Source organism: Bos mutus, chromosome 15, assembly GCF_027580195.1.
Source record: "Bos mutus isolate GX-2022 chromosome 15, NWIPB_WYAK_1.1, whole genome shotgun sequence".
Taxonomy (NCBI): domain Eukaryota; kingdom Metazoa; phylum Chordata; class Mammalia; order Artiodactyla; family Bovidae; genus Bos; species Bos mutus.
The window spans coordinates 30,537,481-30,555,987 of record NC_091631.1 but is presented as its reverse complement, the minus strand read 5'-3'; the positions used below and the strand labels follow the sequence as shown (position 1 = coordinate 30,555,987).

Sequence of the window (18,507 nt, the reverse complement as noted above, 5' to 3'; positions counted from 1 at the left end):
AAGATGAACCATATGAGCTTTAAAAAGATAAATATAGGTTATGGCTTGACCCATCTTTGCTGGGTTCCAGAAAGGTGAGGCAAGAGAAGGAGGGCCCACTCCACTCATTTCGCAGATAATTGTGAAGTTCAAAGGAAATGTGCTAAAGACACAGATCTAAAACGAAGAGGCCTAAACTGAGATCCTGGCTACATGACAAGCAGCTTACCAAATGCTAACTGACCTCAGAGAATAAGTTAAATGAGGTAGGTGAAAACCCCAGAAATGCGCTAATGGGTTAGAAAAGCATAAATCTGTGCAGTGCTAACAAGTTAAAAGATTTTTAGGTCCTGCTTCTTTCTCTCAAGTTTATGAGCTTCCCCTTTCTTCTTTCTGGCCCCAAAGGTTGCAAAGAGGGTTTGTGAGGTAAGGATGATCTTGTGAGATAAGGAGGGCTGTAGAAGACTCTTGTTGAGACAAGAGGACAGGGAATGCCAGGGCAGGCTCCCAGAGAACAGAGACGTGGCAGCTCTCCTACGAAAGAGCGAGGAAGCCTCAAGACGGGACCAGAGTGAAACCTCTCTCGTAGAGACACACAGTGACTGGAAGACGTTCCAATCCGGTGGCGCTCTCTGGCCAGCCAGGAAAGGAAACAGATGCAGTTCCCACCGCAGCCTACAGCTGCACTAGAGGCTGCAGGGAAGGCAGTGCAGACTTACATGCCGTCAATGATCCTGATGAAGACGCCGCAGTCCTGCAGCTGCAGCACAGCCTCCACCGGGTCAGCCAGGCGCAGACTGTTCACCTGCGAGGCAAAGGGAAGCACTTGGTGAAACCGTCTAGTGCAAAAAGCTCTGGGGTTTGCTCCTTTCCCCAGGTGTTGGCAACTCTGCTTGTTCTGAGTGCCTGTGTGCGTCCTAAGTTGCTGCAGTCGTACCCAACTCTCTGCGCCCCCCTGGACTGTACCCTGCAAGGCTCCTCTGTCTATGGAATTCTCCAGGCAAGAATACCGGAGTGGGTTGCTATTCCCTTCTCCAGGAGATCTTCCCAACCCAGGGATCGAACCCGCATCTCTTATGTCTCACTGCATTGGCAGGCAGGTTCTTTCCTGCTAGTGCCCCTTCTGAGTGCCTATAGTTGCAGCTAAAGGAATGCAGGAACAGGCGATTCTAGGACTTTTAATTTCAGCAAAGGAATGTTGCTGCACCAACTCATCCACTAAAGGCCACCTGAAAACTGCTCTCAGAGTCCTTCCTTTGGCTTCTTATCCTTTGAATAAGAGCTTAAGTTCTCCTAGAATGTTCCAGCACTCAGGTGTATTTTAAATGTAATTGGGCATAAAATGGTTCTAGAAAGAATGAAAGAAACTTGTACCCCAAGAGAGGAACCTGAGGCTGGGAGTGAGGGGTAGGAAAAAGAAAGGCTTTTTTTATATAGCCCTTTGTATTTCTTGAATGTTTACAGCTCAGATGTTATATTTACAGCCCTTTGTATCTCTTGATTTTATAGCTCTTGAAATCTGAATTTTGTATCCACTTAAAGTTGATATTAAATATCAGGTATATTTTATATACTCCCACACAGATATAAAATCTCATAATAGATGCATTTTTAAATTCTTTCCAGACATGAAACTTTGGCTGAAGCAGGGAGAAACGATGGGAACACACGATAACAAAGAAAAAAGGAGGGAGGAAGGAAATGCAGAGCTACAAACCCCAAAGAAAAACGTGTCAATTCAGATTCCATCACCTTTCCCGTTCCTGGCCTTCAGGCAGGCATTCATCTAACTCAGTCTTTGCCGCTAGAAAGTTCACCAGCAGTCACACATAGATGAACCAGGTACACAGGGTATTCAACAAGCACGCATGGTTGACTTCTACAGGAAAACCTCATAAATTCCACTGGTACCAAGTGCAGAAGTCTGGGCTAAAGTTTACCTTTGCGATTCCTTATTAGGAAGGAAGAGTTTGCTAAGTCAGTCAATCACATATGCAAGACTGAAGGAGAAGGGAGACATATCCTGCTTTACAAGGTATTTTTAAAAACTTCAGAGTAGCAGTTATGCGCAAATGAGTACATTCTATTAAATGTACTCTTTATTTTTTTTAATTGAAGTAGCTGATTGACAAAATTGTTTCACAGTGATTCAGAATTTTGCAGATTATCCTCCATGATAGGTTATTACAAAACACTGCAAATAATTCCTTGTGCTATGCAGTATATCCTTGGTGCTTATCTATTTAGTGTAGCAGTTAATCCCATACCCCTAATTTGTCCCTCCCCCTCAAATGTGCTCTTCAACAGGCACTAGAAGAGGCTCCCAGACAAGGATTTTGAATCCAGCTCCTACGTCCACTAACTTGCCAGGAACATTTGTTACCAATTTTGTTTCTTTCTGCGCCTATTTTCTCGCTTGTCAAACTTACCTACCTTAGGGGGCCAGTGTGTGTTCAAATGAAATTGTGGATGAAAGAACACATTATCAAATAAGAGGACTAAATGCAAGGCTCTGCTATGGTTAATAAAAATTAAAATAATGAAACAGATCCAGCAATACTTCTACTTCTTAGTTAAATTAGCTGACTGCACTGGAGAATCATGAGAATGAGAATGAAAAAAAAAACAAAAAACCAGTCATCAGTTACAGAAACAATAGTACTTATTTCCATTAAATAATTTTATATTGAGAACTTCTAAATGAATCTAAAGTGGATTGAAAGTAAAAAAAAAATTTAAGTGTGGAATATAAAATAGAACCTTTCATTGGACTCTTAAAGATAATAATTTATACCACCTTTAGGGGCACAGGTGTGTGTGCGTGCGTGTGTGCATGTGTGTGTGTGCTTAATCTAATTAGAAAAGGCCCGTGTGCATTTTTAAAGAAGATTCTGAATATTCCAAGCCACAGTCCCTTTCTATCTGTTGAAAATGAAGAGACTACAATGACTTAAGCATCCAAAAACTATCTTCTTTTAATATCTGAACCTACATAAATACATTCAAGGGCTGTGAATGCTCATTCACTAACAAGATTGGAAAAAAATCATACCAGTTAGCTAGTTTAACTTGAGGAATCAGGATTCATCTCATATCAATTAAGCAATAACTCAGCAACAGTTTCTTTCATGGATATAAAAATATATTTCCTTCCTGTGCATTATTTTGCTCTCAAATGGGAAATCATTTAAAAGCTGAGGAAGCAGACAAGCTCCTTCATCTCTAGTCAGGATATAAAATGTGAGAGAGGGCCAAGCTCACTGAAGAACCCAGGAACTTCCTGTGAGGCTACCAGGGTCATTTACGGTTGCTGAATCTTAAAGTTCCTTATATGCCCTACAACAATTTATTCACTATAATTGCTGGGTACAGAATAATTTCAAGCCGTACTTCAATTTAAATAAAATATAGGTTTATCTTTACATTAGAAAATAAATTACGGAAAACTTGGAAAACAAAAAATTCCACTCACTCTAGTATTTTAATACCTGTACTTCTAGCATTTTGATTTCTTTCTCCTTTTTCCTAGGTCATTAAAAAAGAAACCACCGCTGTGACTGTCACACGCATGCGTCTGTGTGGATGCCACTCCTCTCACTAACAAGCACCATTCCATGTTGCTACAGTGTTATAAAATCCACTTTAGCTGCCTAACGTATTTCAATTGAAAAATTGTATCTAACTATATTTTAATATATTAATGTACGTTCATTCTGATTTTTCAAAAAAAGCATACAAGTATCTGCTGTTAAATAAAACCAGTCTTTTTTGTGTCTTCTCGGTAAACTGTAGTAGTCACTATAAAACCAAGCCTAAAACCGATATAAATAAACTGATAAACTTAAAACAATGCAGCTGAAGGACCCCTAAAGATCACTTAATCAACTGAACTAGGCACACAGACACTACTCAACCAGTCTTTTCCTGGGCAAGAGAAGAAAGAGATAATGCTTCTAATACACACATAAAACACTGAAATGTAAATAAAAAATATAAATATAAAACACCCATCTTAAACTATACAACTAAAATTTGCATCTATTTCAGAAGCTGAAGATTAAGAACACACGTTTTGGACACTAAACACATTATTTCCTGACTACAGAATCGACAGTGATTATAAAGACAGTTTTAGTAAATCCACCTTACTTGGAAATTAAACATTCATTTCCTAATTCTGTAATTTTTTCTTAAAGGTGGCTCTTTAATTAGTCTTTTTGATCAGTAGTTAGGGTGACTACTAAAATACCCTCTACCAAATAGCATGCCCAGGCAGTACTGTATGTACTTACTCATTTTATTTATTTATTTATCAGCCACTCTGTGGAGCATATTTATTTATTTATTGGTCACTCTGTGTGACGTGTTATTTACTTATTTATTTATTGGTCACTCTGTGCAGCATGCAGGACCTTAGTTCCCCAACCACAGATCAAATCCATGCCCCTGCAGTAGAAGCATGGAGTCTTAACCACTGGACTGCCAGGGAATTCCCCCAGGCAATATTTTAATATTTAAGTGTTTTTTACAGACATATCTCATATTCTCATAATAACTCCATGAGGTATTATTATTATTTCCATTTTTAAAATGAGGTGCTGAGAGGCTAAGTAACTTGTCCTGGGTCACACAGATAAGCCAGAGCAACGATTCTAACCAAGCTGGGCTGTCTGCCTCTAAGATCCTCGCATGTCATCATTACACTGTGTGCAGCTTCTGTTTCTCTGTAGCTTTAAGCTCCCAATGCTCAGCGTTATTTTGTCATTTGCCATTGTCTTAGGCAGAAGTATATGAAAAGACCTAGCAGAAGAATTTTGGTGAAGTAACCAAGGCACCAGGAGGACAATGGAAGCTGACAGAAACACAGTAAAGAAAGCAAGGAGAACTTTGCCCTGAGATTAAAGGCCTTTCAAGACCAAAGTCCCTACACGTCAACGAAATCCAGCATCAATCCTTTTACAGAAACGTGAAAGAAAAAAAAAAAAAAAAGAAAGAAACATGCACATGGAGGGGGCAGACATGGGTTCCCGGGCTGTTCTGCAGCCACCCTTCCCTTCACTGAAAGGGAATATATACCTCAGAGAGGCCTTTTCTAAGCTATACAAGTGAAGGCATGGATCACTTGTCAGCAGCAACATCATCAGAAATAATCAAAGTTAAATACCAAGGGGAGGGCTTCCCTAGTGGCTCAGTGGTAAAGAATCCACCTGCCAATGCAGGAGACATGGGTTTGATACCCGGTCCCAGAAGATCCCACATGTCTCGGAGTAACTAAGCCCATGCGCCACAACTACTGAGCCCACACACTGCAACAAGAGAAGCCACCACAATGAGAAGCCCACGCACCACAACTGCAGAGTAGCCGCCTCTCGTCGCAACTAGAGAAAAAGCCCTTGAAGCAATGAAGGCCCAGCACAGCCAACAGATAAATAAATAAATTTTAAAAAACTGAGGGGAACTCAGCCATAAAAAGAACAAAATAATGCCATCCGCAGCAACAAGGATGAACCTAGAGGTTCTCATACTAAATGAAGTAAGTCAGGCAGTGAAAGACAGGTACCACATGATACCATTTATATGTGGAACCTAAAAAGAGGCCACAAATGAACTTATCTACAAAACCAAAATAGAGCTACAGAGATAGAAAATAAACTTATGGTTACAAGGGGGTAAGGAATAAACTCGAAGATTAGGACTGACGAATACACACTGCTACACATAAAATAGATGATTAATAAGGACCTACTGTACAACACAGGGAGCTCTACTCAATATTCTGTAATGGACTATACGGGGGAAAAAATCTTAAAAAGAGTGGATATATGTGTAACAGATTCACTTTGCTGTACGCCTGAAAGTAACACAACATTGTAAATCAATTATACCCCAATTTAAAAAAAGCTACAGGGAAAGGCAAAAGAAAACTGTGTTTTCTTTATCTGGAGAGGAGAAGACTCTACATAGCTCTGACTCCTAGAGAACTCCTCTCTCACCTCTCCCAAGCTTCCTGGAGAAGTGTGGCTCACAAAAGCAGAGGAAGACCACTCACCCAAGTGAGGAGTGCAGCCGCCCGGGTGGCATGGAGCGTCATCTTGGTGAAACCAGACAGTCACCCCGACGCACCTGGAACCCAAGAGAAGAGTCAGGGTGGTTAATTACATCAGATATCCACGATGAAGGAAGAAAGGGGAAATGGCTTCATTTACCAGCTTCGATAAGTTACTCAGCACTTAATCTACCAAGACATCATTGCAGTTTTTAGAGAGCTCAGAGCATACATCAAAATTATTCTATATAACATACAGTGTCACAGCTGACAATAAAGAATTCTGCATTTAACGTCCATAAGCTCTACACACAATCTTTCTGTCCCTTAGAAAATACAACACTCAAAGCTGGACTTCAGCCCTACTCTTTGGGACATGGTGCCCTTAAAACGTGGAACAAACATCGTTTTTCAGACACATCTAGGTCTGAATGCTGAGTCCATGTGACCAAGCTCTTGTGACCTTGGACAAGTAGCATTAACTTCTTTTAGTCTCAGTTTCCTCACCTGCAAAAAAGGATCTGCAAAAACCTCTCCAGGTTATTTACTGTGATGCTTCAAGATAAAACAGATAAAGCAAATAGCATAGTGCCTGGCACACAGTAGGTATTCAATAAATGATCACAATCCTTAAGCAAAAAGATTGATTTCTGGCTCTTTCTGTAGGTACCCAAAGTCTGCCTAATTAACAATAACCAAGTCTTTGGGGAAAACCATCAAATTCTGGATTTCTGTATCCCCCACACCAATATCAAAGACATGGCTCCAATGGGAGACTGCTGCTGCTGCTAAGTCACTTCAGTCGTGTCCGACTCTATGTGACCCCATAGACGGCAGCCCACCAGGCTCCCCCGTCCCTGGGATTCTCCGGGCAAACACACTGGAGTGGGTTTCCATTTCCTTCTCCAACGCATGAAAGTGAAAAGTGAAAGGGAAGTCACTCAGTCATGTCCGACTCTTCCCGACCCCATGGACGGCAGCCCACCAGGCTTCTCCATCCGTGGGATTTTCCAGGCAAGAGTACTGGAGCAGGGTGCCATGGGAGACTGGATGAAGCCAAATCCAATGCTGGTAGAGATCCCAGGGGACAGTTAATGAAAGATTAGGTACTTGTTCTGGTATTTTTACTCCCAATTTTCCTTTCCAGTGGGAATCTTCCATCTGTCTGCCAACCTGCTCAAGAGACCACACACCCGGTGACTACATATTCCCCAACATCTCTTAGCAGCTCGCATAATTCCCACAAATCTTCATGAGAGTAATCAGCCCCACCCCCACCTCTTACTGCCATGGGTGCCAAGTCTGTCAGTACTCTAGTAGAAGGAGGAACAAGAGTGGCAAGAGCCACATCACCTATAACTTTCCCCATATATCAGCATCTCCAAGCTGTGGGTTCTGTGGGACCAACACATGCTGAGTACTATCTGAATACAAGGTGCTGGGGATAAGACGCCATGCTTGTCCGTAAGGAGCTCACTGTCTAATAGCGGAAAGAGATACATAAATCTGATAATCCACTACCCATCATCTCTTAGGCCTTCCTCTGCAAGTGTACTCTGCTTAATAAAACCAACCAAAAAGGTTATTTTCTTAGTCCTTACATATGCTCATCCTGTGCTGGAAGCTACATGGGAAATGGGAGACAAAGACATGGTCCCTGCTTTGAGGGGCTCACAGAGGAAGTAAAATTAAACATAGAAGCGCACTAAATAATAGAATAATTAAATGCCAAATATAACTAAATGCTAATTGTAATTAATTGCTTCCTGACCCTGCAAAACCCAATGTGAGTCCACCTGCCATACAAACATCACAGTTTTGGAAATGAGCCAATTCACCCAGGTTTTGGCAAAAGCAAGTGTAGTGGTTAACAAAGAGTTCTCAGGAGGGCAGAGAAGCTAAGGGGCTTATGTATTCCTCGGTTTTTGATGATGTTCACCCAGTGTGGCCCATCTATGGGCACTGACTGTCTTGCTCCCTCAACAGGATGAAGGCAGATGGCCTCAACTACTGAACTGCACAAAGTCTTTTCTGTGGTTGGTCAAAGTTATCACAAGGACCACGCTTGGCCCTTGGAGTAAAGGCAGCAATGTCCAAGTGCAAAAAAAATAAAAGTTCAGAGCTATTCAGGAACAAGGGCAATGAGGCCCTGATCACCTCCCCGTCAACCCCACTGCTGCCTCTCCAGACTCACTGTCCTTTTGATGAGGCCCAAAACAGCAGTCAGAAATTGCATTTGCAACCGGAGGTGGATCTTGCCGCCTCTGAGAGATTCCACAGCTGTGTTGCTAAAAATGACCTGACCCACCTCTTCCCTTCATCTCAGAGGCAAAACACACAACCCTTACGTCCTCCCAGGGGAGCCTGTCTAATACTGGTGTCAAGGCCAAATGCCTTCTTCTGTGCTCCCCAGGCACACGAACAGGCAGAATTCAATATTCAACATAAGGAAAGACCTTACCAGGTCAAATCCCACAGAGGGGCACTTTCTCAGAGACAGGACACTGGGGTGAGAGCCTTGACAGCAGCTCATTCACTCACCGTGGGTAATGAATGACTGAAGCCAGTGGCACAGCTAGACCTCGGCAATGGGACTACGACTTTAAGCAGACCTTGGCTTGGAACCCTAGGGCTCCCAGCCAGAGCACCATCCTCCACACCCTCCCCCTGAAATCTGAGGCAGGCCCCACCCAGAAGACTGGGTGATGGTGATGGAAAAACAGATCCCCACGATTGCAGCCTGGAACCATTTCACAGAAAGGTCTGCTAAGATTCACCCCCAATTCAATCAGGCAACTCACCCCCAACCCACCCCCCAAACCCTCAATCAACAAACAAACAAAAATCTTGAGATGCAGGCCCTCTGTGGACACCTTCAGAATTCCAACCTATCTTTTTCTTTGAAAAGAAGCGCCCTCAGCAGAGAAGGCACTCTCTCTTTGCCCTGGGCTCAAAAAGGAACCAAGACACAAAAGCAGCTGCCTTATAAACCAAAGGTCTTGTATCCTCTTGACATTTTCACAACTCACATAATGTAACTTCCTCATGTCAGGATCAATCCCCACATTTAAGGTAACCCCTCTGTCTCCAGAGAAGATAAATCAGGACAAAACCTTGACACTCAAGAGACATGCAGGGACCTGGCCTGTACCCTCTCTGGGTCTTAAAGAGTTAAAACCTAGTCCTGGTTTCCTACCAGGGCTGAAGCTAATGCAAACCACCTGCTCAGATGGAAGGACCAGGACTGGAGGGTCAGGTTGCTGAGCTCTGGGGTCTGTTCTGGAAAAGCTTCAGTTTTAAGCACTGACCAAATACAGGCCAAAGGCCAGAGTTTTGAGTTGTGGCAGCACTACTCTCCTCACCCCGCCCCCCAAATTGGGTGCCAGCTCCTTCTGAGACCACTTCTTAGCCACTGACTGCCCTCATGAACACCATGATAACACCAAAGTGCCCTGTGGTCTCAGAAAGCTGCAGAACTGTACTCAGAACAGGGGCCCTTGCCTCTGCTGAATCTTCATTCTTTTAGGCGCTAACTCCCATTCCCAGACTTTTGGGACCCAAAGCCCACACAAACCCTCACCTCAAAGGTTCCAGCTGTGTGACCCACTGCTTTTCTACCATGGGTTCCGAAGGCCCACAACTCACGAGAGAAATGGCTGTCCCAACTCTGTGCCCATGCAAGATTTACTACTACTTACCTAGACAGCCTGCCTGCTTGTGACCTCCATACGTCTTTCTAAAAGGATATCCCCACATCCAGAGTGAACACCCTAATCTTGAGGGTGCTCCTTTCCTCTAACAGGAGAGGAGGCACACTCAGGCAAGCACCCAGACCTAATCTGCTGGGTTACTCCAGAGTGACCCAGCAAAGGCCAATTCATGTCACCACTGGCTCACAGGTCATAAAGAACAGGATAGGAAATATCCTGCTGGTGCAGCCCTGGCTAGGAGGAGGTAAAAAGCCCAAGAACCAGCAGCTCTAAGAGAAGCCAATGAGGGGAAAACACAGTCCTCTTCAACCCCTGAGGAGTTCTGAGCAGGAGGTCCTGTCCAACTCCAAAGGGTTTCTCTGCACTCCTGAGGTCAGGGCAAACCAGTGGTGCTGGCTGTACTCCCAAGCCCTCGAAGGGGCTCACTCTGGACTCAGGCCTCCCCCTCTGCACGAAGACCAGCCCCTCTGTGTAGCCTAGAATTTGGCCCAGTGTCCCGGTGAGGAACACGCGAAGGACTGCAAGGGAAACCAAGGTTTCCCTGGTTTCTTCAAAGTGGCTTACTAGTATCTGCCCTTCCCCCTATGCTCTGTAGGGTCCACATCAGAAAGATGTGGGCACAAGGGCTGCAATCAAGAACCAGATCTGGGGCCTACAGCCCGACACTACACACACACCCCGACTCCAGCAGCTTATCAGCACCTGCCCCCACTGCTATATCAACACCCCCTGGTCTCTACCAGCGGACAAAATGAACCTTTTCACTCCCCACCGTTGTGTACACACCCAGGCCTCATTCGGGAATAGACGCTCTCCCGAGCTGTCTACAGCTCAACGTGCAGGCGCACACGCTTTCTCCCTCCGAACAAAAACACACGCTGACATCTACGCGAGGGGGAAAGAAAGCGACCCTTTGCTCTAAAAGGCGCCAACTCCCGGATGTTGGCAAGCTCTGCTCCCAGCGCCTGTTTCTGAGTGTTTATTTGCTCTCCCTCTCCTCTCCCTCCCCTTCAAGGATGGCGCAGGAAAGGGAGGTGAGGGGGGAGAGTCCACCGCACCCCCTCCTCCATGTTTGAACAAAACCCCAGAGAAACAGTGAGGGAGAAAAAGTCTCAGTGCAGGGGGGGGAAGGGGAGGGGGGCCTTACCAGACTCCCAAAGCCACACGGATCTAGAGGTTTTAATCCACCATTAGCATTTAAATCTTGAAAGGAGAGGAGGAAGTGGGGAGGGGGGGTCTAGTGGAAAGTAACCCCCCACACACAAAAGAAAAGTTGTTGGTTTTCTTCTCAGTCAGCCTGGCAGGAGCGATCTTCCTGGCTGACAGCCAGAAGTGCGTCACAGCCAGGAGTCTGCTTTCTTTAAAGGCGCAGCGAGCTTCCGCGAGCGGGGAGCAGGGCACTCTCCGCGAGGGGGGAGGGGCGGCAGTCGGGGGCCGGGAGGAGGGGTCCCCGGCGCGCCCGAGCGGGAGCTGCCGAAGCCGGCCGCAAACAAGAGCCCAGGACGCGCGGGGTGGGGGCGGCGGGGGGAGGAGCCGGCAGACAAAAATACTGAACTGCGACAGTGGCGAGCGCCAAAGCAAACTGTGGCATAAACACAACGAAACGCATCTCACAGAGGCCTGCCTGACAAACCTGATAGCCCCGGACACTCCCCCTTCGCGCTCTTAAGACGGCAGTGACAGCCCGTCCATCTCTGGCCAGCCGCTGCAGAGTAGGCCGCGGGCTGCCCCGCCGGTTAGATCAGCCCTGCCTGGAGGAGAGCAGGGCAGGGAGGAAGACCCGGGAACAGAGGCTTTAGAGAGCGCACGGGACGCAGGCCCTCGGAAACAAGGGGCGGCTTCCTGCCGGCCCCGGGGCGGGTCGCGTCTCTAAGCACACACGCCGCTCGCTCGCACACAAAGCGCCGGCCTCCGTCCGCGGGCGCCGCCTGCCCCGGGACATGGCCGCCCCGTTCCCCGAGGGAACCTCTCCAGCCCGTACCTTCTGCGTGGCTAGGCCGGGCTGCTGCGCCGCGCCCGCTCCTCCCCCTCGGCCACCCAAACCAGGTGCCCGGGCCCACGGCGGCCCTGGAGCGCGGGCCTGCGCTGTCCTGTCCGGGTGACTGCGGGCTATTGTCGGCTGCGGAATGGCCGCCAAAACCCCAGCTGTGCTGCCAGAACCTAATCCCCTGTTCCGCCGAGCACTGGTGGGGAGGGGCTGAGGGGCCGAGTCTCGGGACCTCGGGCGGCAGGCAGGAGCCCCTCAGCAGACACAGGCACTGGGACCCGTCGGCAGAGTCTGCTCCCGCCTCCCCGCCAGGGCCGAAAAGAAAAGATGTCTGACGCTCATAAAACAAAACCACAGTGTTTCCACCCCCCAAACAATGACCCTCACCGATCACAAGAGAAACCCACCGGCCATCAGGAAGCCCCTCATCTTATCTGCACTTACACCACAAACATTTATTAAGCACCTACTATGCAAAAGGTACTGCTAGAGGACACTCTAGAGAGCATAGTCGTGTCCCACTCTTCGCCACCCCATGGACTGTGTAGCCCGCCAGGCTTCTCTGTCCATGGGATTTTCCAGGCAAGAATACTGGAGTGGGTTGCCATTCTCTTCTCCACAGGATCTTCTCAACCCAGGGATCAAACCTGAGTCTCCTGCATTGCACGCAGATTTTTTACCCTCCGAGCCACTAGGGAAGCCCAGAGAGCACACAAAGAAGAATTACACCAAGCATCTGTACTAAGGTAGGTTATAATTCCACAGGAGATAAGCAGTGTGACTTGAAATTATATTTCAAGACAGCATGTGCTAATTTTCACAAAAAAAGACACAAAAATTCTAACCAGTCGAGAGTAGGGAAGGACTATAAAAACTGATATTTTAATCTGGCTCTTAAAACACATAGGTAGAACTTGCCCACATAGAAATGGAGAGAGAAGTAAGGAAGAAGGAAAGCAGAAAGATATGGACATAGTGGAGGAACAAACTTGAAGGGAGAACTGGGGTAAGATTTGGAAAATTCTGAACTTCAAGAAATGGAACAAAGATTTAGATATTTATTTTATCATTTGTTTCTAGCACAGAGATGTGGTGTGATGAGAAGTGTACTTTGAGAAATTATTCTGGTATATAAATGAATGAGACTAGCAGCAGGGAAGCAGGTCAGAAGGCTGCCATAACAGACAGGAGACAGGCAATGGGTGGGGAGGTTGAAGGTAAGAGAGTGGAAAGGGCAATGACAGACACAGTGGGGACAGGATGAAGGGAAGGGAATGACTGAAAGCTGAGGGAGGAATTGTAAAGAACAAAGTGTGAGGGGTGGGAGGGAGGACAGAGAAGCCATATACAGAATTAAAATAAGTGTAGAAATGCTAGGGATCACATTATTAATAGAACAAGAAAGAAAACAAGGTGCAATAAATAGCAGCTAATGCTTACTGTGTGCAGACTATGTGCCAAGCACTGTTCTGCTGGTCTCCTGCGCATTAATTGTGTTAAACTCATTAATCTGAAAAACTCCCCTCAAAGAGTAGATACTATTATCACTCACCTGTACAGTGAGTAAACTGAGCCACAGAGATAAAATAATTTGCCCCAGATCACACAGCTTGTGAATCGCAGGACACTGAGTCTCAATTCTCCTATTTGTAAAACAAGGATAGATACTTATTTTGTAAGATTGTGATGAAGATTCAATAACATCTATAAAATGCCCAACACACTTCTTGTGCTTAGTCGCTCAGTAGTGTCCGACTCTTTGCAACTGGAAAGAAAAGATGTCTGATGCTCATAAAACAAAACCACAGAGTTTCCACCCACCAAACAGTGACCCTCACCAATCATGAGAGAAACCCATGGGTCACTGGGAAGCCCCTCATCTTACCTGCACTTACACCACACACATTTATTAAGCAACTACTACTTTGCCAACAAAGGTCCGTCTAGTTAAGGCTATGGTTTTTCCAGTAGTCACGTATGGATGTGAGAGTTGGACTGTGAAGAAAGCTGAGCACCGAAGAATTGATGCTTTTGAACTGTGGTGTTGGAAAAGACTCTTGAGAGTCCCTTGGACTGCAAGGAGATCCAACCAGTCCATTCTAAAGGAGATCAGTCCTGGGTGTTCTTTGAAAGGAATGATGCTAAGGCTGAAACTCCAGTACTTTGGCCACCTCATGCAAAGAGTTGACTCATTGGAAAAGACTCTGATGCTGGGAGGGATTGGGGGCAGGAGGAGAAGGGGACGACAAGAGGATGAGATGGCTGGATGGCATCACCAACTCGATGGACATGAGTCTGAGTGAACTCCAGGAGTTGGTGATGGACAGGGAGGCCTGGCATGCTGCGATTCGTGGGGCCGCAAAGAGTCAGACACAACTGAGCAACTGAACTGAACTATGCAAAAGGTGCTGCTAGAGGACACTCCAGAGAGCATACGTACTCAGTTGTGTCCAACTCTTTGCGACCCCATGGACTGTAGCCCACCAGGCTCCTCCATCCATGGGGATTCTCCAGACAAGAATACTGAAGTGGGTTGCCATGCCCTCCACCAAGGGATGTTCCCAACCCAGGGATCAAACCCAGGTCTCCTGCTTTGTGGATTCTTTACCATCTGAGGCACCAGGGAAGCCCAAGAATACTGGAGTGGGTAGCCTATCCCTTCTCCAGGGGATCTTCTTGACTCAGGAATAGAACCGGGGTCTCCTGCATTGCAGGCAGATTCTTTACCAGCTCAGCTACCAGGGAACCCAGCACACTGACTAGCAAGTAAGGCACAGGGTGGTACTTAAAGGTCAATTCCTACTTACGGGTTTTGGCCCCTTTTCACCAAGATGTCCAAGCAGAAGTTCACTCACCATTTGTCAGGGAAGCTAGTGGGGTGCTTCTCCCTGAAAGAGACTAGGTCCCCAGCCAGGATGCTTGCTTTCCTTCCATCAGTATGCTTCTATGGATTTTACTTTATCAACACCCCGATTACTGGTTATCTTGTGATGGGGTTAGATTGTAGGGGACTTTCTACACTGGGTTTCTTTTTATGTTTGAGTTTATTTTTAATAACCATGTATTACACTGGTGATCAGAAAAATGTGTCTACATACTGCATTTGTCATTTGTATTCCCTTGACTATATATGCAGGGAAGTCTTGTTTTCACATCTAGAATGTAAATTCCTCAAGGGCATAACCATCTATGATACCCCATAGTACCTAGGGCTCCTTGAATCTGTTCCACGGAACTACATCTGGATGGAAGGCTTCTGGCCTTTTCAACCTTCTGGCCAAATTCAACCTTCTGGCCACCAGAGAAGGACTGTGCTGAGTAGTGGGGGTGTTCTGGAAGGGGTCAAAACAAGGCCCATTGCTGCAGAGACCTCCATGGTCCCACTTCTTCTCCTGGGCAGACCCTGTATCCTATTCCCATCGTATCACTTGCAGTCTGTGGTTAGCAATTGCTCTTGGTATTCAAATATGCACCAGGAAAGTAAAGGCAAAGCAAAAACCAAAGCTTTTATAGAAAAGCAAAGAGGCAAACATGATTTAATGACTGGCATGATCAATACTCCAGAAAAGGTCTGAGGTGAAAATAGGAGGCAGGCCTCCTAAAATCACCATTGCCACATCTGGCACTGTGTCAGCTCTGAAGCGCCCCAGCACACGAAAGGATTGATACTGAGTCTCAAAAGAATACAAGAAGTCCTCCTCCCGCTCTCCCTTGGCTTTAAACTCAAGACAACAGCTTCCAGCTGTGCGGCCTCAGAGGCGCTGAACTCTCCTCTGGAACCTCTCCACCGCAGCTGCCAAGCTTCTGGGCCTGCTCTTCAGGACAGCCCAAGGAGCTGGGCCAGTTTCCCTGGCCTCTCCCTCCCCCACCACAGAGCGCCACTCCCCTCCCTTCCCCGGCCCTCCCCTCCCCTCCCAGGGCAGCCGGCCAGAAGAACCTCCCCACCCCTCCTCCCAGCCTAGCCAGGCAGTCAGCCGGCCATGGCTACTGCTGGATTCCACAGCCCCTGCTCACAGTCCCCGAAAGATTGCGATAAGAGTGGTAAAACCATTTTTAAAAGAAAGAGAAGGAGGGGAAGAAAACGACACCTAACACAAAATCTGAAAGGCTTCAGGTAGAGGTTGGAGGCGTTGGGGATGGGCGCAGAACGCACAAGGTGTTTTCAAGGCATCTGGTATATCTCCTGAATTGAGTGGTATATGGTGTATGGGTATTTATTATTCTTGTTTAAGATATAAACATTATGATTTTTTAAAGTGTATTATCATTTTTACAAGTTTAAACTGAAGAAAGGAAGGGAGCTTTTCCCTGAGATGGTTCAGGAATGAGTGGTTCTTAATACGAACCATTTGCCTGGCATTCACAGTCCTGTGGGACCCGGCCCAGGTCTTACCTTCCACAGTCACTGCCCTTACCCAAACCCTCCACCCTGCCAGACTGGTCTTCGCACTGTCTTCTGAGGTCCCTCTGAACCTCACACCTCAGCCTACCAGCCTGGGAGGGAAGCTTTCACCACAGAAAGCTACAGGCTAAAGCCTAATGAGAGCCTCTCTCTCAGTCCCTACAGGCCCTCCCACAAGGAATGTTGGCAGGAGAAATGCTTATGGATCCACTACCCTATGCAATGCCTTCTAAGTCCTTCCTCTGCCACCTGATGTCCCAGCATAATAAATACCTAAAGACTATCATTACTGTTGTTGCTGTCACTGTTGTAATTAATAGCTAGCATTTAATGAGCACTTGGTATATGCCAGACACTATGCGAAACACTTCTTAGCTTTACTGTGTTTAATCCTTACAATAACCCAGTAACACAATGACCCAAAACACTATGATTATCCCTATTTTACCAAAATGGAAAACTGAGAATGGCTACATAACTTGCTGAAGGTCACAAAGAATAAGTGCTGGAGGTAAAATCTGAACCCAATTTGAGCCCAGATCCCATCCTCTTACATGGTCCTTTTATCTAATTCTCAGGAAGTCTTAAGGTAGGTTTTATTTCTAAAGATGACAAAATCTGAGACTCAGAAATTAAGTGACTTGGTCACCTGAGTAGTGAGTTGTCTATCTGGTCTCTAGACCATTCTCTGATGCTCTCAAATCATTGAATAAAAAAAAAGGCAGCAGCACATCCTCAGTGGCTCAAAGAAGCCTCGCACCTGTACCTCCTCCCCAAAATCAACTGTTTAATCAAAAACATTCAACAGTTCCAAGTTCCAAGATAACCCCTAAAGGGACTTCCCTGGTGGTCCAGTATCTAAGACTCCACACTCCCAGTGCAGGGGACCCAGGCTCAATTCCTGTCAGGGAACTAGAGCCCCCATGCTGCAACCAAGAGTTTTCATGCCACAGCAGAGATCGAGGATCCCGTGTGCCACAGCTAACCCCTGGCGCAGCCAAATAAATAAAGCATTTTTAAGTAATCACTAAAGTTTTTTTCTGAAGATGCAAGAGCTTTATAAACATTAAAGGGCCAAAACTCTTCTGAATCAGCAAGCACAGAAGAGAAGTCTTCTCCTAGAAGAGATGTTGGACATATCTAAAGGGTGAGAAGCCATGGAGAAAGAAGGCTGGAGGAAATACCATTGGCTGGAGGGAAGGACAATATTTCAGAACCCTGACCTGGAGCTTATTTACCAGGCCTTATTCTCCCTCTCCAGAGGGTAGGGGCTAAGTAATGAGGCAGTGTTGGCAAGCCTGAGCTTCCTGGGGAGAAAAGCAGAGGGCATATCAAAACCCAGAGAGGATTCATTATGACATCCAAAAGGCTCTATTCACTTCTCCCTCAAGGAGGTCTTTCTGCAAAACACCTAAGAACCTGTTCACCCTGTTTCCTTGTCACAGAGGAGCAAACGGCTCTGTCCCTACAGGCAACATGTCTAGCATACTGTTTGCTCACAAGCACAGAACTGATGATGAGAACGGTCAAAGAAACAAAAGGAACAGTTTTAATGTAAAGATTTGCAACTCCTGGAGACAGCCTTGCCAGTAATAGAAAACACACTAGGTTTGGTGTTGGAAGTGACTGGAGGGAAATTCTGCATCAGCCACAGACTGTACTTGTGGCTTTCAAGCAAGGCACTTGCCCTAACTTGGGCCTCAGGAAAAGGTGAGGGTCAGATCATATCTAAAGGTATCTCCAAAAATTTCCCATGGTTCTTTCTCCAGGACACCATTCTCAACAACAAGAATCTTGTAATAAAATGAATTTCCTCAGTACCTGGTCAAAAACCTCACCAGTTAGGGCTTCCTTCTCCCCCAAATAGCAAGTCCACTAGAAACAGGCACTTTGTCTGTCACCCTACTGGGTCCCATGCCAAAGCGAGGCACTCAAGGGTGTTTCATTAATCCTGATGAGAGGAGGAGGTCCTCAAAAACTGGTAGTTCCAACTTTGTATGGGGTACAATGAAAAGTAATAGGAGCCATACTTGGCATTTACAAGGTTTCATAAATAAAAGCCACAGAGAAAGTGCAATTTATGATTACATTGATCTCAACACCCTAAAGAAAACCAGCTTTCTATACCCGGCCAACAAATCACAGAACCTCAAGGATGAAAGAGCCCTTAATGGTCTTCTAGTCCCCCGTTAGATCAACACTGGAATACATGTGACAGCTCTGCTGAAGATTTCCTATCTTCTGCCCAAGAGAAATTTTACAGCTTATTTGTAAAAGCTTATTTGCTTATGCCTGAGCAAGGACTGCCAATTCAAGACAACTTGTAATTTCAGAACATGAGCTGGGAGAGCATGATACTGCCCAGGATCTGGTCTGTTTCAAA

General features: G+C 46.1%; 1 protein-coding gene and 1 long non-coding RNA gene across 2 annotated transcripts in view; one reads left to right on the top strand and one right to left on the bottom strand.

The window, feature by feature from the left end:
- The window catches only part of NUMA1 (nuclear mitotic apparatus protein 1), a 36,258-nt gene extending 25,162 nt beyond the window's left edge, over positions 1 to 11,096 (bottom strand). Inside the window, 3 exon segments of the mRNA XM_070383795.1 lie at positions 699 to 784; positions 6,029 to 6,102; positions 10,883 to 11,096. Coding sequence (XP_070239896.1) covers positions 699 to 784; positions 6,029 to 6,070 — 128 coding nt within the window. The 5' untranslated portion in view covers positions 6,071 to 6,102; positions 10,883 to 11,096.
- Positions 11,097 to 12,024: 928 nt separating this feature from the next.
- Positions 12,025 to 16,683, top strand: LOC138990995 (uncharacterized). The gene is made up of 3 exons (XR_011467027.1): positions 12,025 to 12,202; positions 12,345 to 12,468; positions 16,281 to 16,683. It is a non-coding gene; the product is annotated as an uncharacterized lncRNA (long non-coding RNA).
- Positions 16,684 to 18,507: the final 1,824 nt, after the last annotated feature.